The sequence below is a fragment of the Protopterus annectens genome, chromosome 1.part1, assembly GCF_019279795.1.
Source record: "Protopterus annectens isolate FY-2018-M chromosome 1.part1, PAN1.0, whole genome shotgun sequence".
NCBI classification, from domain to species: Eukaryota; Metazoa; Chordata; order Ceratodontiformes; family Protopteridae; genus Protopterus; species Protopterus annectens.
Window position 1 is genome coordinate 1,130,204,941 of NC_056726.1, and position 22,611 is coordinate 1,130,227,551.

Genomic DNA, 22,611 nt, shown 5'->3' on the forward strand with positions numbered 1-22,611 from the left:
TCAATTCCCCCTTTTATTTTAATTAAGCCAAGAAAAGAAAAATGTAATTGACAGCAGAATACGATCCTCTGTACTTTGAGCCCTTTTATTTACTGTATTTAATACCATTTCTTCTTTGCTGACGACAGTCATGTACTTTGAGCCCTTTCATTTACTGTATTTAATACCATTTCTTCTTTGCTGACGACAGTCATGTACTTTGAGCCCTTTCATTTACTGTATTTAATACCATTTCTTCTTTGCTGATGACAGTCACTTGATTAATGGTTTTATTAAGATAAATTTTAACACACATACAAACTGTAATAGATAAAAAGATAATGACAACTGACGCAGTCAGTGCTATGATTATAGTACCCCACCAGCCTGAAAACAGTCTGCTTAACCAATCAGACCACTCTGTACTCCATGTTTTCCTAAATTTTAAGGAAATTTCAGCAATTCTCTCTAAATGTCAATGTATGGATTTTGATTTATCGAGTACAACATTCCGTTTTGATTAAAGCACATAATCCCACCAGCTAGCAAGCAGGTAATCCAAAGCCATTCTGTTTTGGAGGACCATTGTCCTCATTGCTACCATCTCTTCTGTTATGTCTGAGATATCCCCATAAGTTGCATTTGCTAAAACTTCCATCAGCTTTGCAACTTTCCATAATTCCCATATTGCCTTAGCAGCACCACACCAGGGAAAGATTACAGCTCCTGAAATAATACCATCTTCTATGTCCAACTGTTTTAGATCTTTCCCTAATTTAGACAAACTATCAGGAGCCTCCCTCTTTCTCCAGTGATTTCTTACCATGCCCTCTGGTAATGTGTGAGTAATTCTCATCATCGGAACTGCATACTCTATATAACAGGATTCTTGCCCTCCTATAAGTAGCCATTTGTAAGCGTTCTTCTCACATATGAAAAATAACCCTTCTGCCAGAATGGTAGCATTCTCTTGGTCCATTAAATTAGTTGTGGCCTCACTCTTTAAAAAGTCTTTCATCCCTCCCTTAAAAGAAATGTTATGTGTTAACTCCCATAATGTTTTTATTTTATCAACTCCTCCATGATACTCAATCTTGCCACATGACCAAAGTTGGTGTAAAATAATGCAATAGTTACAATTACTAACACCAACCCTGACTGTCCCTTTCTTTTGATAACAAAGTATCCCTTTTTCTGCTTCCATCAACTGTAAATTTTCTTTTATGGCTGATTGTTTTACAATTCTATTTTTTATAAGATCCTTTAAACATAAAACCTGTATCTGTAACATTTATGGGAACTACATGCAATGGCATTTTCCCTCTATAAGGAATGTGTCTACAAACCCAACAATTTGATTTATTGTGTACCTTTGCAAACAATTTTTGCACGGCCAAAAATGTATTGAAATCAGGTACCCAGTCATGGTGTCCCTGTTCTTGTGATCTATTATATTGGAGTATCTCTCCCCATTTTTTTTCTTTACAACCTTAGTATCTCATTTTGTGTTATATGTACATTCCTTTTTTGAATTACCTTTACCTGATCATTTTCTGTATTTACATTGCATGCTTTGAGTGCCTTAATCTCTTCAAAAATATGTATAACATACAAAATATAGAATATTAATGTCACAGTCCATAAGAGTGTTACTATAATGCATGCCCAAAGCTTGCATTTCTGTATGCAAGGTCTAGTTTTCTCCATTTCCTCTGGCTGCCATTCAACTGGATTTGGCGGCATCTAGAAATACATTTAAATAGACTGTTTCTTTCCTAACACTATTAACAGACTATAATAGACTGTTACTTTCCTAACTCTGTTTTGGCTTTCATTAGCTTATACTGACTATGAACCAACATGGTATGTTGCTTTTGTTTGGATGTCCTCTGCTTTTAATGGTTAACCTTTTCCTTATTTCATAGATTCATAGGTTGGTACTAGGCTATCAGTCCTAGGGCCTATACAAGCCTAGCCATAACAATTCCCTCGCTATTTCTTCCCACAGTATTTACATTTTTCCTTTGTACCCTGTATACCAATGGTCCTATTTGTTCTGTCTCTTCATATGGACCCTGCCATTTACTGTCCAATGGTCCCCCTTTCTGGAAGTTCTTGATAAGTACTGTATCTCTACACTGTAATTGCATTTCTGTGGGAAGTGCTGGTATGCTCTTCCACAGACTGTATGCCTGTTCTCTGGCTATAGTGTCACATACCCCCTGTATTTCTTTCAACCATTTTTGGTGTTCTACTGCTGTCAGTAATGGTCAATTATCCATCATTTCTGGGTCACAAAGAAGTGTGAGGGGCATTTTCCTTCCTGTCATCACCTCAAAAAGTCCTGTTTTACTGTTAGGTGTTGCTCTAATGCCTAATAGAATATCCATCAAATATCTCACCCAATCCCTGCCTTTTTCCAAATATGCCTTTTTTAATCTCTCCTTGAGTGTTTGGTTCATCCTTTCAGCAATTCCATTGGATTGTGGATGATATAGAACACGAAACCTGTGTTGGATCTCCAACAATTTGCACAAATGCCACATTATTTGACTTGTAAACTAGGGTCCATTATCTGATTCTATGACCCGAGGCCATCCCCAGTGAACAAAAATGTTTTTCCATAATGCCTCTGATGTAGTCTTAGCTGTCATACTCTTGGTGGGAATTACCTCTACCCACTTTGAAAACACGTCAACTACCATTAACCAATATTTGTATCCCCATTTTGCAACTAAGAGGGGTCCTGCATAATCTGTCTGTATAGCATATCATGATCCATCTGCCACTGGCACTCTATGCAATTGAGGTTTCTTTACACATGCATTAGTTTGTAGACAAACCAAGCATTCCTCTAAAACTGTCTTACACATCTTTTTTAGACATGGATTTCACATCTTCTGTTTTACTATGGTCCATATTTTTTCTGTACCTATGTGGCCCAAAATCTTGTGATTATATTCGACCAATTGTCTTTTTTCATCCGGCATTGGATAGATGAAATTTTTTTGATTGGTCTCCCCTTCTCATATACACCTTTCTAGTTCTTCTGGAATTCCTTTCTCTGATTGAAGGGTTGCCAAATCCTGTATTTTTACAGGTGTAGCTGTTTCAACTGACATTGCCTTGTCTGTGTGTTCAAAACACTCATGTGGATCTAACCACTCACCTGTTTCAACTGCTTGCTTAGCTTTAGCATCCACCAAAGCATTTCCTCTGGGATCTTATGTGTTACATTTTTGATGTGCTTTGATTTTGATGATACTAAACTTGCCCTGTAAATCCTTCTGGGTAATCAATGCCCATAATTCCCATAATACTGGAGCATGTTTGAGGGGTTTGCCAACACTGGCAACGAATCCCCTTCTGGCCCAAACTGCCATGTGTAAATGTAATGAATTTACCACATAGGCACCATCACTGTAAATATTGACAGGTTCATAATATTGTAAGACATATTTTACTGCTTCTAGCTCTGCCCTTTGGGCTGACATGTAACCTGGCAATTTCTTCAGCATAGGCTTTTGGCTGTCTCCTAGGATTACTGCAAATCCTGTCCAACATTTCCCATCTTTCCAGAATCTCATCCCATCTACATAAACTGTGAATATACTACTTTGTCAGTGTGTGTTTAATGGAGAAACTTCTGGCCGTACTAAACTCTGAACACAATTATGGGATTTTCCATCATAGTTGACAAGATCTGAAAGGTAGTACTTGTCCCCTGTCTGTATTTGTACATTGCTGGTACTGAATAGAGTCATCCATTTTGCAAAAATGGTCTGACTCACCCCTTCTGTGATTTTATTCATTTCTGTAGAATTTAGAAGGATCTTAATAGACAGATGTGATGTCTGCACAATAATTTTTGAAAAAAAGTCAAGTACTCCGTTTGTTTGATTCCCCAATAAATGGCCAACAATTGTTGGATACATGGGTGATACCCTTTCTCAACTGGAATTAACTTTCAGCTGCAGTACGTCACTGGTCAGACTGTCCTTTCTACCTTCCCCTCATTATTTTGAGGCCAATATTGCAGGAGAACTACTGAAATAGTCTCATTCCCTGCAGCTCCCTGTAAGATGAAACTTTGTCTATCATCAGGTGCTACTAATTCAGTGGCCTGTGTCAATTCTTCTTTAGGAGTTCAAAAGCCTCTTCTTCCCTTTGTCCCCATTTCAAACGGGGTTCCTCCTTCTGATCAATTAACATTTTATATAGGGGCACACCATCCACTGCATAATCTTCTATGAACTCTCTGTTGTAGTTCATAATCCCTAGAAATGTATGCAATTCTGAAATGGTCAATGGCTGAGGCAATTTCAGAATTCCTTTTACTCTCTCCTCACAAGGGGATCTGCCAGTGGGACAAACTATTGTTCCCAAAAACTTCACCTCTTGTGAGAAGACCTGAACCTTTTCACTGTTAATTTTGAATCCTGCATTCTGTAGAGCATGTAGAACTTTTTTTAAAGTTTTTCATGTTGTTCTTCTGTCTCTGATTGAATAAGAATGTCATCAATGTAATGAATGACACTGTCATCTGTCTCTAAGGGTTTTAAAATTTCCCCTACAACCTGGTGAAAAATCACAGAGCTATTTTGAAATCCCTGTGGCAAATGTGTCATGACATACTGTTGACTGTCAAAGGTAAAAGCAAACCGTTGCCAATCTTTCTTTTGTAAAGGGACTGCAAAAAAAAATCCATTAGCTAAATCAATGACTGCAAACCACTTACTTTGAGGTTTGATTCTTGCTGCCACTTCTGGCGCCCCTGGAACGAAATGTGCATAAGTGGTGGTGAATTGATTGACTTTACGTAAATCAGTAACTAATCTGTAACTACCATCCTTCTTTTTCAATGGCCAAATATACATTTTATCATTGATGCCCTTACCAACATTGGCTTGCAGCCTGATTATCCATTCAAGTTCTTTGACTTCGATTTTATTCTTAATACCACCCCCTCTAATACTGAATCTGACCATATCTATCACTAAAAACTTGAAGTGATGCTCATTACCGCATAACATGGTATGCTTCACCAGGACATTGGTATCTATTTGTCTAGAGATGTCATAGAGGTGTTCCCTTATGCGATCACGTAGTCTATGTGTCGTCATCCCTACATAGAAATAGCCAAATAATACACAGGTGGCTAGGTACACTAAATTAATAGCATTGCAATGTGCTGTCTATTTAAACGTATGTCATACAAAGTTCCTTGTAAATTGCTAATACTAGTTGTCAGAGCTACTACCTATGGTGTAAAGAAATTAATTAACAATTTCATATAGCCCCTGCTAGTCTGTAAATTAATTTGTTGCCATTGTAGTAAATGTTCGTTATAGTCAGTGCCATATGTAGGCGTATTAAGCACCCGTACCCCACGAGGGACATTATGCAGCTTAAGACAGGCTTCTAGGTGGAACCTTTCATGGGGGAAAGACCTAGATATGTCTATAAGAATAAGAAATGTTTGAAAAGAATATTATGTGGGCCACGATTTAGTCATGAATCAACTAACTCTGAAGAGGGAGTGGTATTTGGTACACACCCATGTGAGAAGTGCAGGTTCTGTGACTTTCTTGACAGTACAGGGAATTTCGCACACCCTGATACAGGGAGGGTATATACGTTTAAACTGACAGCACATTGCAATACTATTTTAGTGTACTTAGCCGCCTGTGTATTATGTGGCTGTTTCTATGTAGGGATGATGACATGTTGACTATGTGATCGCATGAGGGAACACTTGTATGACATCTCTAGACAAATAGATACCAATGACCTGGCGAAGCATGCCATGTTATGCGGTAATGAGCATCACTTCAAGTTTTTAGTGATAGATATGGTCCGATCCAGTATTAGAGGGGGTGGTATTAAGAATAAAGTTGTATTCAAGGAACTTAAATGGATAATCAGGCTGTAAGCCAATATTGGTAAGGGCATCGATGATAATATTTGTATTAAACCAGTACTAATGGATAGAGGCATCAGATAACTGTGGCTAGATAAATCATGTATTTATTTTATTACATATTCCATGCATTCTGAATGAAAACTTTTTATAGTAACAATATATGTTTTTATGATATATATATATATATATATATATATATATATATATATATATATATATATATATATATATATGCATCTTCAGATAGGCCCATGTACTAGGTAAATGTTTATTTATTTATTTTATTTATTTATTTTACATTTGTTGACCGGGCTAGTCTAGCTGGATATATGTCCATTTTCAGTAGAGGCCCGGGGAGGAAAGCTCCAATATCGGCAATAGTAACATAAGAATACATTATATGCAATAGTAACATAAAATACAGTACATCATTTTAGATCAGAGATACTTATACAGAGTAGCTTAGTAAAACTTGTGATAATATTTGATATCATACATTATTTTAGATCAGACATACAAACTAATACTTAGTAGTTTAATAACATTTTAAGGTCGACTGCAATATAAATGTAAAAAAATATAGACAGGTAGAGATAAGTTAGTACAGTATAGGGCTAGCTCATTAGAGTAAGAAAAACATTTGTAAAGTATTAAAAAGGAAGTGTCAGTTAGTTGTTGGTTATCTTAGTAGTTATAAGGGTTTGTTAGCTAGAGATAAATAGAAACCATTTCCTCTGGCTGCCATTCAACTGGATTTGGCAGCATCTAGAAATAAATTTAAATAGACTGTTTCTTTCCTAACACTATTAACAGACTATAAGAGACTGTTACTTTCCTAACTCTGTTTTGGCTTTCATTAGCTTATACTGACTATGAACCAACATGGTATGTTGCTTTTGTTTGGATGTCCTCTGCTTTTAATGGTTAACCTTTTCCTTATTTCATAGGTTCATAGGTTGGTACTAGGCTATCAGTCCTAGGGCCTATACAAGCCTAGCCATAACAATTCCCTCGCTATTTCTTCCCACAGTATTTACATTTTTCCTTTGTACCCTGTATACCAATGGTCCTATTTGTTCTGTCTCTTCATATGGACCCTGCCATTTACTGTCCCATGGTCCCCCTTTCTGGAAGTTCTTGATACGTACTGTATCTCTACACTGTAATTGCATTTCTGTGGGAAGTGCTGGTATGCTCTTCCACAGACTGTATGCCTGTTCTCTGGCTATAGTGTCACATACCCCCTGTATTTCTTTCAACCATTTTTGGTGTTCTACTGCTGTCAGTAATGGTCAATTATCCATCATTTCTGGGTCACAAAGAAGTGTGAGGGGCATTTTCCTTCCTGTCATCACCTCAAAAAGTCCTGTTTTACTGTTAGGTGTTGCTCTAATGCCTAATAGAATATCCATCAAATATCTCACCCAATCCCTGCCTTTTTCCAAATATGCCTTTTTTAATCTCTCCTTGAGTGTTTGGTTCATCCTTTCAGCAATTCCACTGGATTGTGGATGATATAGAACACGAAACCTGTGTTGGATCTCCAACAATTTGCACAAATGCCACATTATTTGACTTGTAAACTAGGGTCCATTATCTGATTCTATGACCCGAGGCCATCCCCAGTGAACAAAAATGTTTTTCCATAATGCCTCTGATGTAGTCTTAGCTGTCATACTCTTGGTGGGAATTACCTCTACCCACTTTGAAAACACGTCAACTACCATTAACAAATATTTGTATCCCCATTTTGCAACTAAGAGGGGTCCTGCATAATCTGTCTGTATAGCATATCATGATCCATCTGCCACTGGCACTCTATGCAATTGAGGTTTCTTTACACATGCATTAGTTTGTAGACAAACCAAGCATTCCTCTAAAACTGTCTTACACATCTTTTTTAGACATGGATTCCACATCTTCTGTTTTACTATGGTCCATATTTTTTCTGTACCTATGTGGCCCAAAATCTTGTGATTATATTCGACCAATTGTCTTTTTTCATCCGGCATTGGATAGATGAAATTTTTTTGATTGGTCTCCCCTTCTCATATACACCTTTCTAGTTCTTCTGGAATTCCTTTCTCTGATTGAAGGGTTGCCAAATCCTATATTTTTACAGGTGTAGCTGTTTCAACTGACATTGCCTTGTCTGTGTGTTCAAAACACTCACGTGGATCTAACCACTCACCTGTTTCAACTGCTTGCTTAGCTTTAGCATCCACCAAAGCATTTCCTCTGGGATCTTATGTGTTACATTTTTGATGTGCTTTGATTTTGATGATACTAAACTTGCCCTGTAAATCATTCTGGGTAATCAATGCCTATAATTCCCATAATACTGGAGCATGTTTGAGGGGTTTGCCAACACTGGCAACGAATCCCCTTCTGGCCCAAACTGCCATGTGTAAATGTAATGAATTTACCACATAGGCACCATCACTGTAAATATTGACAGGTTCATAATATTGTAAGACATATTTTACTGCTTCTAGCTCTGCCCTTTGGGCTGACATGTAACCTGGCAATTTCTTCAGCATAGGCTTTTGGCTGTCTCCTAGGATTACTGCAAATCCTGTCCAACATTTCCCATCTTTCCAGAATCTCATCCCATCTACATAAACTGTGAATATACTACTTTGTCAGTGTGTGTTTAATGGAGAAACTTCTGGCCGTACTAAACTCTGAACACAATTATGGGATTTTCCATCATAGTTGACAAGATCTGAAAGGTAGTACTTGTCTCTGTCTGTATTTGTACATTGCTGGTACTGAATAGAGTCATCCATTTTGCAAAAATGGTCTGACTCACCCCTTCTGTGATTTTATTCATTTCTGTAGAATTTAGAAGGATCTTAATAGACAGATGTGATGTCTGCACAATAATTTTTGAAAAAAAGTCAAGTACTCCGTTTGTTTGATTACCCAATAAATGGCCAACAATTGTTGGATACATGGGTGATACCCTTTCTCAACTGGAATTAACTTTTAGCTGCAGTACGTCACTGGTCAGACTGTCCTTTCTACCTTCCCCTCATTATTTTGAGGCCAATATTGCAGGAGAACTACTGAAATAGTCTCATTCCCTGCAGCTCCCTGTAAGATGAAACTTTGTCTATCATCAGGTGCTACTAATTCAGTGGCCTGTGTCAATTCTTCTTTAGGAGTTCAAAAGCCTCTTCTTCCCTTTGTCCCCATTTCAAACGGGGTTCCTCCTTATGATCAATTAACATTTTATATAGGGGCACACCATCCACTGCATAATCTTCTATGAACTCTCTGTTGTAGTTCATAATCCCTAGAAATGTATGCAATTCTGAAATGGTCAATGGCTGAGGCAATTTCAGAATTCCTTTTACTCTCTCCTCACAAGGGGATCTGCCAGTGGGACAAACTATTGTTCCCAAAAACTTCACCTCTTGTGAGAAGACCTGAACCTTTTCACTGTTAATTTTGAATCCTGCATTCTGTAGAGCATGTAGAACTTTTTTTTTTAAGTTTTTCATGTTGTTCTTCTGTCTCTGATTGAATAAGAATGTAATCAATGTAATGAATGACACTGCTATCTGTCTCTAAGGGTTTTAAAATTTCCCCTACAACCTGGTGAAAAATCACAGAGCTATTTTTAAATCCCTGTGGCAAATGTGTCATGACATACTGTTGATTGTCAAAGGTAAAAGCAAACCGTTGCCAATCTTTCTTTTGTAAAGGGACTGCAAAAAAAAATCCATTCGCTAAATCAATGACTGCAAACCACTTACTTTGAGGTTTGATTCTTGCTGCCACTTCTGGCGCCCCTGGAACCAAATGTGCATAAGTGGTGGTGAATTGATTGACTTTACGTAAATCAGTAACTAATCTGTAACTACCATCCTTCTTTTTCAATGGCCAAATATACATTTTATCATTGATGCCCTTACCAACATTGGCTTGCAGCCTGATTATCCATTCAAGTTCTTTGACTTCGATTTTATTCTTAATACCACCCCCTCTAATACTGGATCTGACCATATCTATCACTAAAAACTTGAAGTGATGCTCATTACCACATATCATGGTATGCTTCACCAGGTCATTGGTATCTATTTGTCTAGAGATGTCATAAAGGTGTTCCCTTATGCAATCACGTAGTCAACATGTCATCATCCCTACATAGAAACAGCCACATAATACACAGGTGGCTAGGTACACTAAATTAATAGTATTGCACTAAGGAAAGGTTTGATCCTATAAAGGGAGCCTAGATTTCTGTTGACTGATTTTATAGAAGTATTGATATGAGTATCATAGCTAAGGTTGTGGTCTATTGTAATTCCTAAGAGTTTGGTTATGGGGTCGGGAGATATATTAGTTCCATTGTTAGAGGTTACCGTAAAGTTAATTAGTGGTGACTTTTGTGTAGGAGAAAAAGCAACAATTTTGTTTTTTTTTTGGGGGGTTCAGGAAGACACAATGTTGCATGAACCAATTTTCAGCACTGTTAAATACTGTCTGGGTAAGGGTGTGGAGTGAGGATATGGAATTTGCAGAACATATTAGTGTTGAATCATCTGCATATTGTATACAGGTGGCTTGTGGAATTTTAGAATTAAGACCATTAATAAAAATTGAAAAGAGAAGAGGGCCTAAAATAGAGCCTTGTGGTACTCCAATGGTAACAGGAAGGCATGCAGTAAGATTATTATCCTAGAGCACTGCTTGCTGTCTGTTTTCTAAATAAGATTTAACCATAGTAATGCCTGTGAATCAAGTGATAAGGCTTTAAGCTTGTCAACAAGTGGGTGATGGTTAATCACGTGAAAAGGCTTTAGAGAGGTCAATAAATAAAGCAGAGGATAGAGAGTTGTTATGTTTGTTGTTTATACAGTCAGAAAAAGATAGGAGGGAAGTGATGGTACTGTGGAAAGGCCTAAAACCATGCTGACAGTCTGCAAGTAAGTTGTTTTGGAGAAGATGATCAAGTAGTTGTCGGTGGATGCATTTTTCCATTATTTTTACTATTGGAGAGAGTAAGGCTATTGGTCAAAAGTTAGAAAATTCAGTAGAGTTACCACTCTTATGCAGAGGGATGATGTCGGAGACTTTCCAGATGGAGGTGATGGATCCTTCTGTAATTTTTCTATTTATAAGGATAGAAATGGGATAGGATATGGCTTTTGCTGCTATTTGCAGGTATTCAGCTGGTAAAAGTTCAGCTGCGGGGGTACAAGGTTTGACTTTTTGAAGGAGGGTGCAAATAAGGGATGTTGGAACCGGTTGTAAATGAAAGGAGGGAACTAGGCTATTTGTAGAGGATAACTGGCTTGTGCTAACAGGAGGTAGTGAGTTGGCTAGAGATTGAATGGCTTCACTAAAGAAGTTGTTAAAGGCATCAGCAATATGCTTAGAATTATTGTGAGGGATGCCTGATGGGGCAGGTGTTCTGGAGTGCCCTGGCTGAAGGAGTTTATTAATGCCTGACCAGAACTTTTGTGGCTTGTGCTGGTGGGTTTGTTGGAGGTGAAAGTAAAAGTTTCTTTTGTCAAGCAGTATACACTTTTTGGTAGCTGCTTAAAGTTTAGATGGTCTGTTGGGTTTTTAAAAGCTCTCCATTTGGCCCATATTTTATTACATAGGAGGATCTTTTGCCTTGTATCATTAGTGAGCCAAGGAGCAATTTTAGCCCTTGTTCAGGTGCAGTGAGCGGGGGCATGGTAGTCTAGGATTTGTAGGAATTTTGTGTTGAAGTAAGACACTGCTTCATCGAGTTGAAGATATTTTAGTGGTGCTCAGTCACATGCCTTAAGTTCATTTTGGAAGTTTTCTGGGTTAAAGTATTTTTTTGAACGTGAGGTTCTGAAGATATTTGGATTGGGGATGTTGATTTTTTTGTTTAATTATATAGGTCAGTGAGTGGTCACTAATGTCATCTGGAAGGGTACCTGGTTTATGTGTATGGGGATGGCTGTTAATAAGGATCCAGTCTAAGGTGCTTTCTTTACTGTTTGGTTTATGGATTCTAGTAGGGGTGGTTATAACTTGAGAAAAAACATATAGGTTTATGTGGGTGGTAGGATTAGGGGAGTTACAGGTAGTCCAGTCTATGTTAAAGTTGCCTACCACTATTGTTTCCTGAGCTAGGTGAACAGAGAGGCAACTGAGGATATTTTCAAGGGTATTGATATTATTTCCAGGAGGAAGATAGGAACAAATTATATAGATAGATTTACAGTTATTGATTTGAAGTTTAGCAGTAAGGGTTTCAGCATTAGTATCTCAGAGTAGGTGCACATTGAAAGTTGTAACTTGAAGTTCTGATTTATAAAGAATGACTATTCCCCTGCCATTTTTTGTTTTCGGGTCATTTCTCAGAATGTTATATCTAGGAGGGGTGATTTCATGGTCCTGAGTTGTAGGCTTCAGCCATGTTTCTGTAATACACAGAATGTCAAAAGAGTGCACTTCTAAGATTTTATTTTTATTTATATAATATTTTATAGGTATTCATTATTTTTGTAGCCTATATATACTATTATATGAATGAACTAGGTGAAACATGCTTTTCTATGCAGTTTTACATTCTTATAGTGCGGTTGTGGGTAACGACAGGATGAAGGAACTTTGTAGTCCTGGTTCCAAGGGCACCAAACCGAAGAGAATGGTTCCCAAACGTACTTATTCTGTAGTTGGGAACGCAGTTGTACTAGGTACTGTCATTAATTCTAATGTTATTCCTGTGGACAATCATAGTGACCGTTCCTCAAGGAATGTTAGAAACTTGGATGGTTTCATGTATGATAACAATTTTGTTTTTACTGAGTCTGTGTTACAGGATAAAGGAACAACATGTCCGGACAGTAATGGGACTTTAAAAGATTTAATTTATGACTTTGGACATAAGCTAAATTTGATTAAAAGTTTGCAAATTGAGAATTCTTATTTAAACAGATGTATTGAATTGCAAATTGTCCCCATGGGGTTACGTATTTTTAAACGGCCCATGGGAATTGAGTTAAATGATGAATTATTGACTGAATGTAATACACTGTTCGACAGCTTTGGTATAAGTTTTATGAAATTTATTATGAAATGTAATGATCACAAATTAGCAAATGTTATTAAGGAAGTTGATAGATTGAATGGGGTTATTATACAAGATTTGGTATTTGATCAATGGCAAGGCTTATTTGACAAACAATTTAAAATAGCAGATAATAATTCCCAAAAGATTTTTAAAAGGAAATGTGATAAACTGAAAAGAGACTTGCAACAATATAAGGAGGGAAAACGTATAATTGGGATAGAAGAAATAAAAATTACAGTACAGCCTACAATAAGGGGGGAACTTTTGATGAAGTAAATAAAGGAATGGTATATAGGCAGGACCAATATAGGTCTTTTTTAGAACAGGAGACCCATTGGGGGGAACAACAAGGGAAAATAAAGAACTACTAGTGGAGACAATAGCCACAACAGTACAGAGACAGCAGAGTGAATTGGTAGATGGAAATAAGGATCGTATTATTAAATATAATGATGTACAATATGGTCAAAATATTTTTTTTATCTACAATTATACTTCATTGGAGTTAACAGATGCCCATTTTGCCTTATTTAGAAAGGGGATGAAATTTATACCCCATACCAGATTCAATTTAGTGGACAATATTATTCAATTCAAGTTGTATCTAAGGAAATTGAATCTCTCAGCTTATTTTAATGGAACAAAGAAACAAACTGCATCCACACCCTTATATAAGAAAAGTGTGTTTACACCCCATTTACATCCCACTTTGGCCAGTTTTGAAAAAGTAGTTATAGACCGTATGTATAGATATAGGAATAATAACAGACTACAAAATGTACCTTATAATTTAAGTAAGGATGAGTATAACATTATGTGTGACCTGTGTGATGATTCTAATATGAGGATAATGCAACCTGATAAGGGAGGGGGGGTTGTCTTATTTGAGACTACTGACTATATGAATGAAATACAACTTATATTGCAGGATCCTGATAGATATGTGACATCTTCTATTCATCATCTTCTTTCGGCTGTTCCCGTTAGGGGTCGCCACAGCAGATCACCTGTTTCCATTTCTTCCTGTCCTCTGCATCTTGCTCTGTCACACCAACCACCTACATGTCCTCCCTCACCACATCCATAAACCTTATCTTAGGCCTTCCTCTTTTCCTGTTACCTGGTAGCTTTATCCTTAGCATTTTTTCCCAATATACTCAGCATCCCTCCTCAGCACATGTCCAAACCAATGTAATCGTGCCTCTCTGGCTTTGTCTCCAAGCCTTCCAACCTGGGCTGACCCTCTAATATACTTATTCCTAATCCTGTCCACCCTCGTCACACCCAGTGCAAATCTTAACATCTTTAATTCTGCCACATCCAGCTCAACTCCTGCCTTTTTGTCAATGCCACTGTCTCCAACCCATATAACATAGCTGGTCTCACTACCCTCTTGTAGACTTTCCCTTTCCCTCTTACAGGTACTCGTCTGTCACAGATCACTCCTGACACTCTTCTACACCCACTCCATCCTGCCTGTACTCTCTTCTTCACCTCTCTTCCACACTCACCGTTACTCTGAACTACTGACCCCAAGTATTTAAACTCATCCACCTTCACCACCTCTACTCCTTGCATCCTCACCATTCCTCTATCCTCCCTCTCATTCACACACATATATTCTGTCTTAGTCCTGCTGACCTTCCTTCCTCTCCTCTCTAGAGCATATCTCCATCTGCCAGGGTCTCCTCCACCTATTCCCTACTCTCACTACAGATCACAATGTCATCTGCAAACATCATAGTCCAAGGGGACTCCTGTCTGATCTCGTCTGTCAACCTGTCCATCACTATTGCAAATAAGAAAGGGCTCAGAGTTGATCCTTGATGTGACCCCACCTCCACCTTAAACGCATCTGTCACTCCCACCGCAGACCTCACCGCTGTCACACTACCCTCGTACATATCCTGTACCACTCTTACATACTTTTCTGACACTCCTGACTTCCTCATACAATACCACAACTCCTCTCTAGGCACCCTGTCATATGCTTTCTCTAAGTCTACAAAAACACAATGCAACTCTTTCCGACATTCTCTGTACTTCTCCATCAACACTCTCAGAGCAAAGATCACATCCATCTTCTATTAATGAGGTTAATATAGCCTATGGGAGAATTGATGCTTTGTTGGAAGAATATCTCATTCAGAACAGAAATGATAATGAATTATATCACTATTTGAAAGGGGAACATCCCATTTTGGCTATGATTATAGGTATTCCCAAGATACATAAAAACGTCCAGCATCCACCTTTTAGACCCATAATTTCAGGCAGTAGGTCTAAAACATTTCCTTTCGGGAAACTGGTGGATACTTGGTTAAAACCCATATATTCAAATTTGAAACATATAGTAAAAGATTTGTGGGATTTTTTGGCAAGGTTAACCCCCTCCTTATGGAAACCGCATTTAACATTGGTCACCATAGATGTGGTGGATCTCTTCACCTGTATCCCATGTGATGATGGTATGGAGAGATTCATCAACAGTATACGTAGGTATACTGATTTTACATGGGAAAGGGTGACCTTGATTGGTGAATTTATGAGTTTGGTCTTGGATTACAACTTTATATACTTTAAGGGGGAATTTTATAGGCAGAGTAAGGGTGTAGCGATGGGGGTGGCCAGTGCCCCAATATATGCAAATTTAGTTCTATTAGATTGGGAGAATGAGGTAATATTTAGTAGTAAATACTATAAACAAATTTTATGCTATGTCCGTTTTTTGGATGATGTATTTATAGTATGGGATGGGGATATCAATGATATACCACATTTCATTCAATATCTTAATACATCCACTACTTATTTAAGATTTACTCATCAGTGTAGTTCAGAGGGCATAGCATATTTGGATACCTATATTTCTACCACTCCTAATGGTTTAAAATCCAATATATACAGGAAGGGGACATTTAGTAATTCCTATTTGGAATATAACAGCTGTCACCCTGTTAAGTTAAAAAATAACATAGTTAAAGGACAGTGTATACGTGCAGCACGTATGACATCTGATTATGATGAGATGCTGCATGAGCTGAATTTTATTGGTTCTGTGTTTAGAGAAAGGGGATATCCAGCTCCTGTTGTGAATGATGTGATTAGCTATGTCAGTAGCCAGTGGGGTATTTAATTTAAACCATTATTAGGTGTGTGCAGTAGGAATAATAATTCTCCCTTCATGAATAAAGATGGTTCAGATTACAATAAGGCTTGTATATCACCTTATAAGTGTCACACTGAACAGGTAAAAAAGATTATTAGAACCAACTGGAATATATTAAAGTGTGACGAGAGGTTATTTTCTATACTTGGGAATGAACCTAGATTTGTTAATAGTGCAGGTAATAACTTAAAAAAGAAATTTGAAAGAAATGGTCCTTGTTTTAAGGGACATAAGAATGGCACAAGGAAATGCGGGCACTGTAATCAGGGTGGAGCAATTCTAGAAGATATTTCAGTAGAGGTAGATAATACTAGTAAAACTGTTCTACATTTTTGTTATGGCAATTGTCAAACTAAAAATGTTATTTATTTTGCATTATGTACATCATGTCCCAGTTTTTATGTGGGACAGACTGGGAGACATTTAAAAGATAGAATTTATGACCATTTATATGCAATAAGGAAGAAGGATGACAATAATGCCTTGTATAGGCATATTAGGGATAGTGAAGGTTGTACTACATTTAAGTTTGCCTTATTAGAGGTAGTTAATATATCCAGTAGAGGTGGTAATATTAAGGCAATTTTGGGTGATAAGGAGGTTAGGTGGCAGATTTTGTTGAATGCCACTATACCTCCAGGCATTAATGAGTATATTTCGATAAAACCTGTGTTGCAAGCTAGATTGTGATGTATTTAGTAATATGATGGCTATATATATTTTATATTTATATTTTTATTTATATACAGCTCTTTAATATAGTTCAGGTGTGTATTACACTTCCCTTAATACTCAAGGCGTTGAACAGTTTTTAATTCAGAATATTTGTTCAGTAACTTGTTTTTATGAATGTGTATGTTTTTTAAAAAATTGTTTATTTCATTGTTTAGTCGATAGGTAGGATCAATACTTGTATTTTGAAGCCATGCAGTTTCAGGAACTCTTAATTAGTTAAGAAGATGTGTAACAGTGATTGGTGGTTTAATTATTTAAATATTATTTAAACAATCTGTGTTCAACAGATGAGGTTCTGATGAAGTCTAAATTACTAAAATGAACCAGTATTAGAGCTCCAAGAAGCAACCAGAATAACACAGGACCACACGAGTTTACCTAGGTTTCGTCTTTAATCCAACTTCATCAGAACACTTAATGAATAAAATAAAATTCCTTATATACACCTTAAAAATAACATCATCACCAATTCATAAAAAGGTTGACACCCCTGCTTGTTATTTAACGCATTGTATAGACACATTGATAGTAATAGTGGGCATGGATTTATGTTTAGTGTCTTACAACAGATAACATTGGATAAATTAGGTAGGAAACTGGATATACACTTAGATATAGCGGAGATGAGATGGCAGCTGTTAACTAATGCACAGGAAGCCCCTGGGATTAATGATTGCATTTCCATTATGCCCATTTTAAAGTTAAAAAATATATTGGGGTAATATAACACGTGATTCATTCTTATTTTTATTTTTATTTTCATTTTCATGTTCCCCAAAAATTGTTTTCATTTTTAATTTTACTTTCATTTTTATTTTCATTATATTTATTTCTGCTAGTGGTAATAATGGATTCATAATGCAATCACATCCATATCCCACTGGTATTTGTACATAAAGGCGTTTGTAATATGGTGTGTTTAGTATTTTGAATTTGTTCCTTCTGCTGTCTGCTGTCTTTTTAAATTTCAAAAAACTTCAATTTGTATTGAGGGGTGTCAACCTTTTTATGAATTGGTGATGATGTCATTTTTAAGGTGTATATAAGGAATTTTATTTTATTCATTAAGTGTTCTGATGAAGTTGGATTAAAGACGAAACCTAGGTAAACTCGTGTGGTCCTGTGTTATTCTGGTTGCTTCTTGGAGCTCTAATACTGGTTCATTTTTGTTATTGGTTTGGTTTGAGCATTATCAGTATGAAGTCTAAATTACTATTAGATGAAAGCGCTCAACCTGATGTAGCTTTAATAAACATCGTGTTCGACATTATCGCTGTTTCACCTGTCTAGTGTCTTCTTGGTGGACTCGTACTTTTTTCTGTAGATTAGTTGATTTGAGTTCCTTGTAGGAATTATTTAGTCAGTTTTGCATTTTGAGTTTAGTTAGTGTCAATGAATTTGGCTATGTGCCTTTAAGCTAATTAGTTATTTAATTGACTGATTACTTAACTTGAATGTATATAAACTGCACATTTTGATGTAAGTTTTGTCTGATGAAGTAGCCTTGAGCTATGAAAGCGCTCACTTTGAATTAAACTTTTATATTTTTTTAGTAGCTGTGGTCTGGAGCCTCCTTTGTTGTTTTTGCATTGTACTTCTAATTTTGGAGGGACAATTTGCCTACATCACTTTATTCATATTTGCTTGTTCTCTACATATATAAACATATTTATATGGGTTCTGTTGGTTTGGTCAACAGAGAGTTTGGTCAATATCTGTTTAATCAACCACATTTGGTTGATTATACAGCCAGTCAACAAGAATGTGATATTGAAAATCCCCAGGTAGGGGAATAATCCCTATTTCTAGGGATTGTGCAATCTCAAAGTTAGCATTTATAATTAGTGGGGGTGTGAGGGGCAAAGGGGGCTTGCCAACTGCAAGTAACAATGCTTTAAAGTTGCATGTGCTGAGGTCCTTCCTCAGTGCATGTGTACTAGTAAATTCAGGTTTTGTTTTCGAGTCAACATAGACCCCGGGATTCATGAAGCTTGCGCCAGGCGCAGGTGTAGTGTAGGCATTCTAATGCCAAATATGGCCACCGAGCGATTCAGGTACGAACTGATTCCACGTGCACTACCAGCGTATGCCAGAGCTGCACAGCTCTTGGCGCATGTGTGCTAATCACCCCATGCGCAGTAGTGCAGCATGCAAATGAAGGTACATAGCGATTCATGAAGTGGTGCAGGCATAGCATAAGCATACAGAAATGTAAACCAAAAAAACAGTTTACATTTTTTCAAACAGAACATCGGAGCCATGAAAGCAGACCAAACTTATGAATTACAAAGTTAACATATGCCAATGGCTAAATATACAGCCAATGGCATAAAAAAACATGCACAACACATAAAAAATAACATTTAATGTCATGGCCACACTAACGCAAAGTACAACCGCAGTGCATGTGTGCGCAAATAGGAACACAAGGAAAATATATATAGATGCCATAAAACTGCAATGTAACACAAATCATGATTTCATCATAATAGTCAATTGTATGCATGCTACACCACAACCAAGGTGCAAAGGTTGCTAAGGGTCTGTGACAGTGTTCAGTGTGGTAACTAGGAATTAGTAGTCAATGCCATGCAAATGAGGCAAGTAATACTGAACTGCAAATGCCTTGCCGGCATAAGGCTGTACCACACGGTGTAGCAGTATAACACCGTGGAGTGGCCTGGAGGTCTACATGACATCAGGAGAGGGGTGTGCCACCATAGCTGTAAGCACATTGAAGCATTGCTAATCTGGGTTGCCCATTGCTAAGCAAAGCTGCAGGATAGGGGTGTGGATGTAGCCATAACTTTGATTAGCTGAGAGCACACAAGGTGGCTGAAAGCGCATGTGTACGTGGATGACAACGTGCTCGAAACCCGGTAAACGGCTGCACATGGCGTGCACCACAGCTGAAACAGGAAGGTTACGGGAAGACAATAAGGAAATGCCGCAGCAGAGTAATTGGAGTACAACTGAGTAATTAACACCTATTAACTCACAGTGGGCCATTGACGGTAGCTAACAAGGCTGCTAGCAGCAACTTGCAGAACAGGAAAGGGGAGGTGCCGGATTGCAAAGAAAAGAGAACTGTCACAGCAGAACAAGAAGAAGAAGCAAACCTGCAGTAGATCGGCTAGAGAACACATTTTGCAACACAATCCTGGGTTGGGAAGGTACAAAACCAAGAAAGCAGGCTGCTGGATGCATGCCTGACAATGAGAGGGGAATCGGTTTGAAAAATGAAGGCAAGGGCAAGAGATGATCCATGGCAGCCAAGTGTAATTCAACACCAAAGGCCCCACAATAGCAGTACGTGTGGTAAAACCCATAAGTAAGATACCCTGCAGCTCGGATTGTACATACACACCCTATGAAATAATCAGCCTCCAAAGCACAATAGTATAAAGTGTGAAGGCACCTCACACAGACTTGTGTATTCCCAAACACTGCACCATCGGTGTAAACAGATGGGGAACTTTTAAAATGTACATGTTGGGAGCTGCCATAGCTTTGATTCATCAGCATGTGTTGGAGACTGAAGGTGGTGGGGAGGATGATGCTGACAACCAACTCATGCACCGGAGGAGGAGAAGAGTGTTCAGACCAAGGGTAACCTACCAGGGTCTAGATGATCTGGAGATAGCAGAGCATTACAGGGTGGACAGGGACATCATACAGCAAATCATTGAGCTGTGCCAGCCATGCCTCAGAGCCAGAAACAACAGAGGGGAACCCATCCCAGTGGACACGAAGGTATGTGTAAGCTTGAGAATACTAACCACAGGCACCTTTCAAAGGCCAACTGCAGATATCATGGGGATCTCACAGGCATCAACATCCAGGGTACTCTACCAGTTCCTGGATGCCATGTTACTACATGCCAATGAGCATATGTACTTCCCCTGAATGCAGGAGGAGTTGGCTAGCAATATGCACCTCTTCCACCATGTGGCAGACTACCCGGATGTACTGGGTGCAATAGACTGCACGCACATACACATCAAGTCACCACTCGGTGAGCATGGTAGGCGCTACATAAACCACGAGGGATATCACTCCAACTGCCAGGTCGTGTGCAATGCCCAGGGCATTATCATAGATGTGTGTGCTGGCAGACCTGGAAGCTACCATGACTCCCACATCTGGCATGCATCACAGCTGTACCAGCTATTTGTCAGGGGGGACATCCCATATGGCCACCTTGTGGGGGATGCTGGCTAGGCACTGGAGCCATGGATGATGACTCCCATCAGAAATGCACACACATCCATGCAAGAATGCCATAATGAGGCACACGCACAAACCAGAATCATCACAGAGCGTATGTTTGGGATGCTGAAATCACAGTTCCGTTGCTTGGACATATCTGGTAGAGCCTTGCAGTACTTTTCAGGCATGTGTGCCCACATCTTCATATGTATGTGCCATGCTACATAATATGATCCTGCGGAAACAGCTGCAGCAGGGACATAATGGTGAAGCCCCTCACAGCCCACTGCAATTGCCAAGGGCACCACAGGTACAGAGGGATTCAGACCACAAACACTCTGTGCCAGCCTGAGTAGGCAGATGGCGGTGTGCCCAGTATGCCCATGCCTTGACAAAGAGAGAACGTATAGCACATACACTGACAGTGTAGGCCCCTACGGATTGACACACTTCTCTACCTGCACACACAATAAACATGGATGGCACACACACACACACACACACACACACACACACACACACACACACACACACACACACACACACAACCACCTGTAAATTGTCATGTATAGTGTGCATCCTACATAGGCAGCCGTCAACTATTGCACACACAACTGCTATTGGCACAAGGTAAGTCAATACCTGAACAGTAAATTAAGCTAACAGCATGTGTTGATACTGTATGTATAGGTTCCTAGGCATATTGGTAGGTACATGACTAACTGTCAGAGGCCATTCATAAGCCTAGCCAAAATGTGTCTGCTGTCGCCACCCCATTGATTAACTAACTGTCCCTCTGTGGAGCAGAGCCAATTGTGAGATCCCTGGGGTGTAACCACTGTTCCCCACCCACTCTGCAAGGATTCCCTGGTGTGTTAATGAGGGTCTCCATATAATGTAATCAGGGATGTAGTTCCACAGCATGGGGAGTACCCATGACAGGTATCTGTCACCCCAGCATTCTCCAGTTATGGTTGTGGCAAGGTGTAGCTCATTACAGTGTGTGGCTCACTGTGACATGGATTCCCATAGCTGGAGCATATCCATTAAGCCTCACTTGGACATACCATTAACAGGTATCATCCATATGTACACCAACTGAGTTACACATTTGTTTTCAGTATGGAGGAACAGCCATAGTACACTCTACATACTAAACACCATAACACTTGTACATATCCCAGATGCCTCAGTAGTAGAGCCACTGACTGTGTAGTTCATGGTCCCGGTTCCATGACCTGCAAGGGTTGTTATGATGTCCCAAATAATGGATGTTGGATGCAGGTCATTAAAGGACGTTTAAGCACATGTTAGTGGGTTTTTGTACCGGTAAGTGCCGATAAGAGGCATTTAAACATGACTACATGGATATGCGCAACACAGGTCTAACCTTTGCTGAATATTGCTCAGATCCCAGGCAAAGCTGCCCAGAACCGCTGAAATGTGCGTTATTTACTAAGACTGATTGGAGAATTTTTAATTAGAACACTATATTAAGGAAGTGTATTCACAATAGAAGTTATTCTGATGAAA

The 22,611-nt window shown here is 38.6% G+C and overlaps 1 protein-coding gene across 1 annotated transcript in view; it reads left to right on the forward strand.

The window, feature by feature from the left end:
* LOC122815687 overlaps nt 1-22,611 on the forward strand; it is a 364,725-nt gene that overhangs the window by 224,086 nt on the left and 118,028 nt on the right. The window contains exon 6 of the mRNA XM_044088392.1: nt 12,454-13,043. Within this exon, the coding sequence (XP_043944327.1) occupies nt 12,454-13,043 (590 nt within the window). The remainder of the gene's footprint in view (nt 1-12,453; nt 13,044-22,611) is intronic.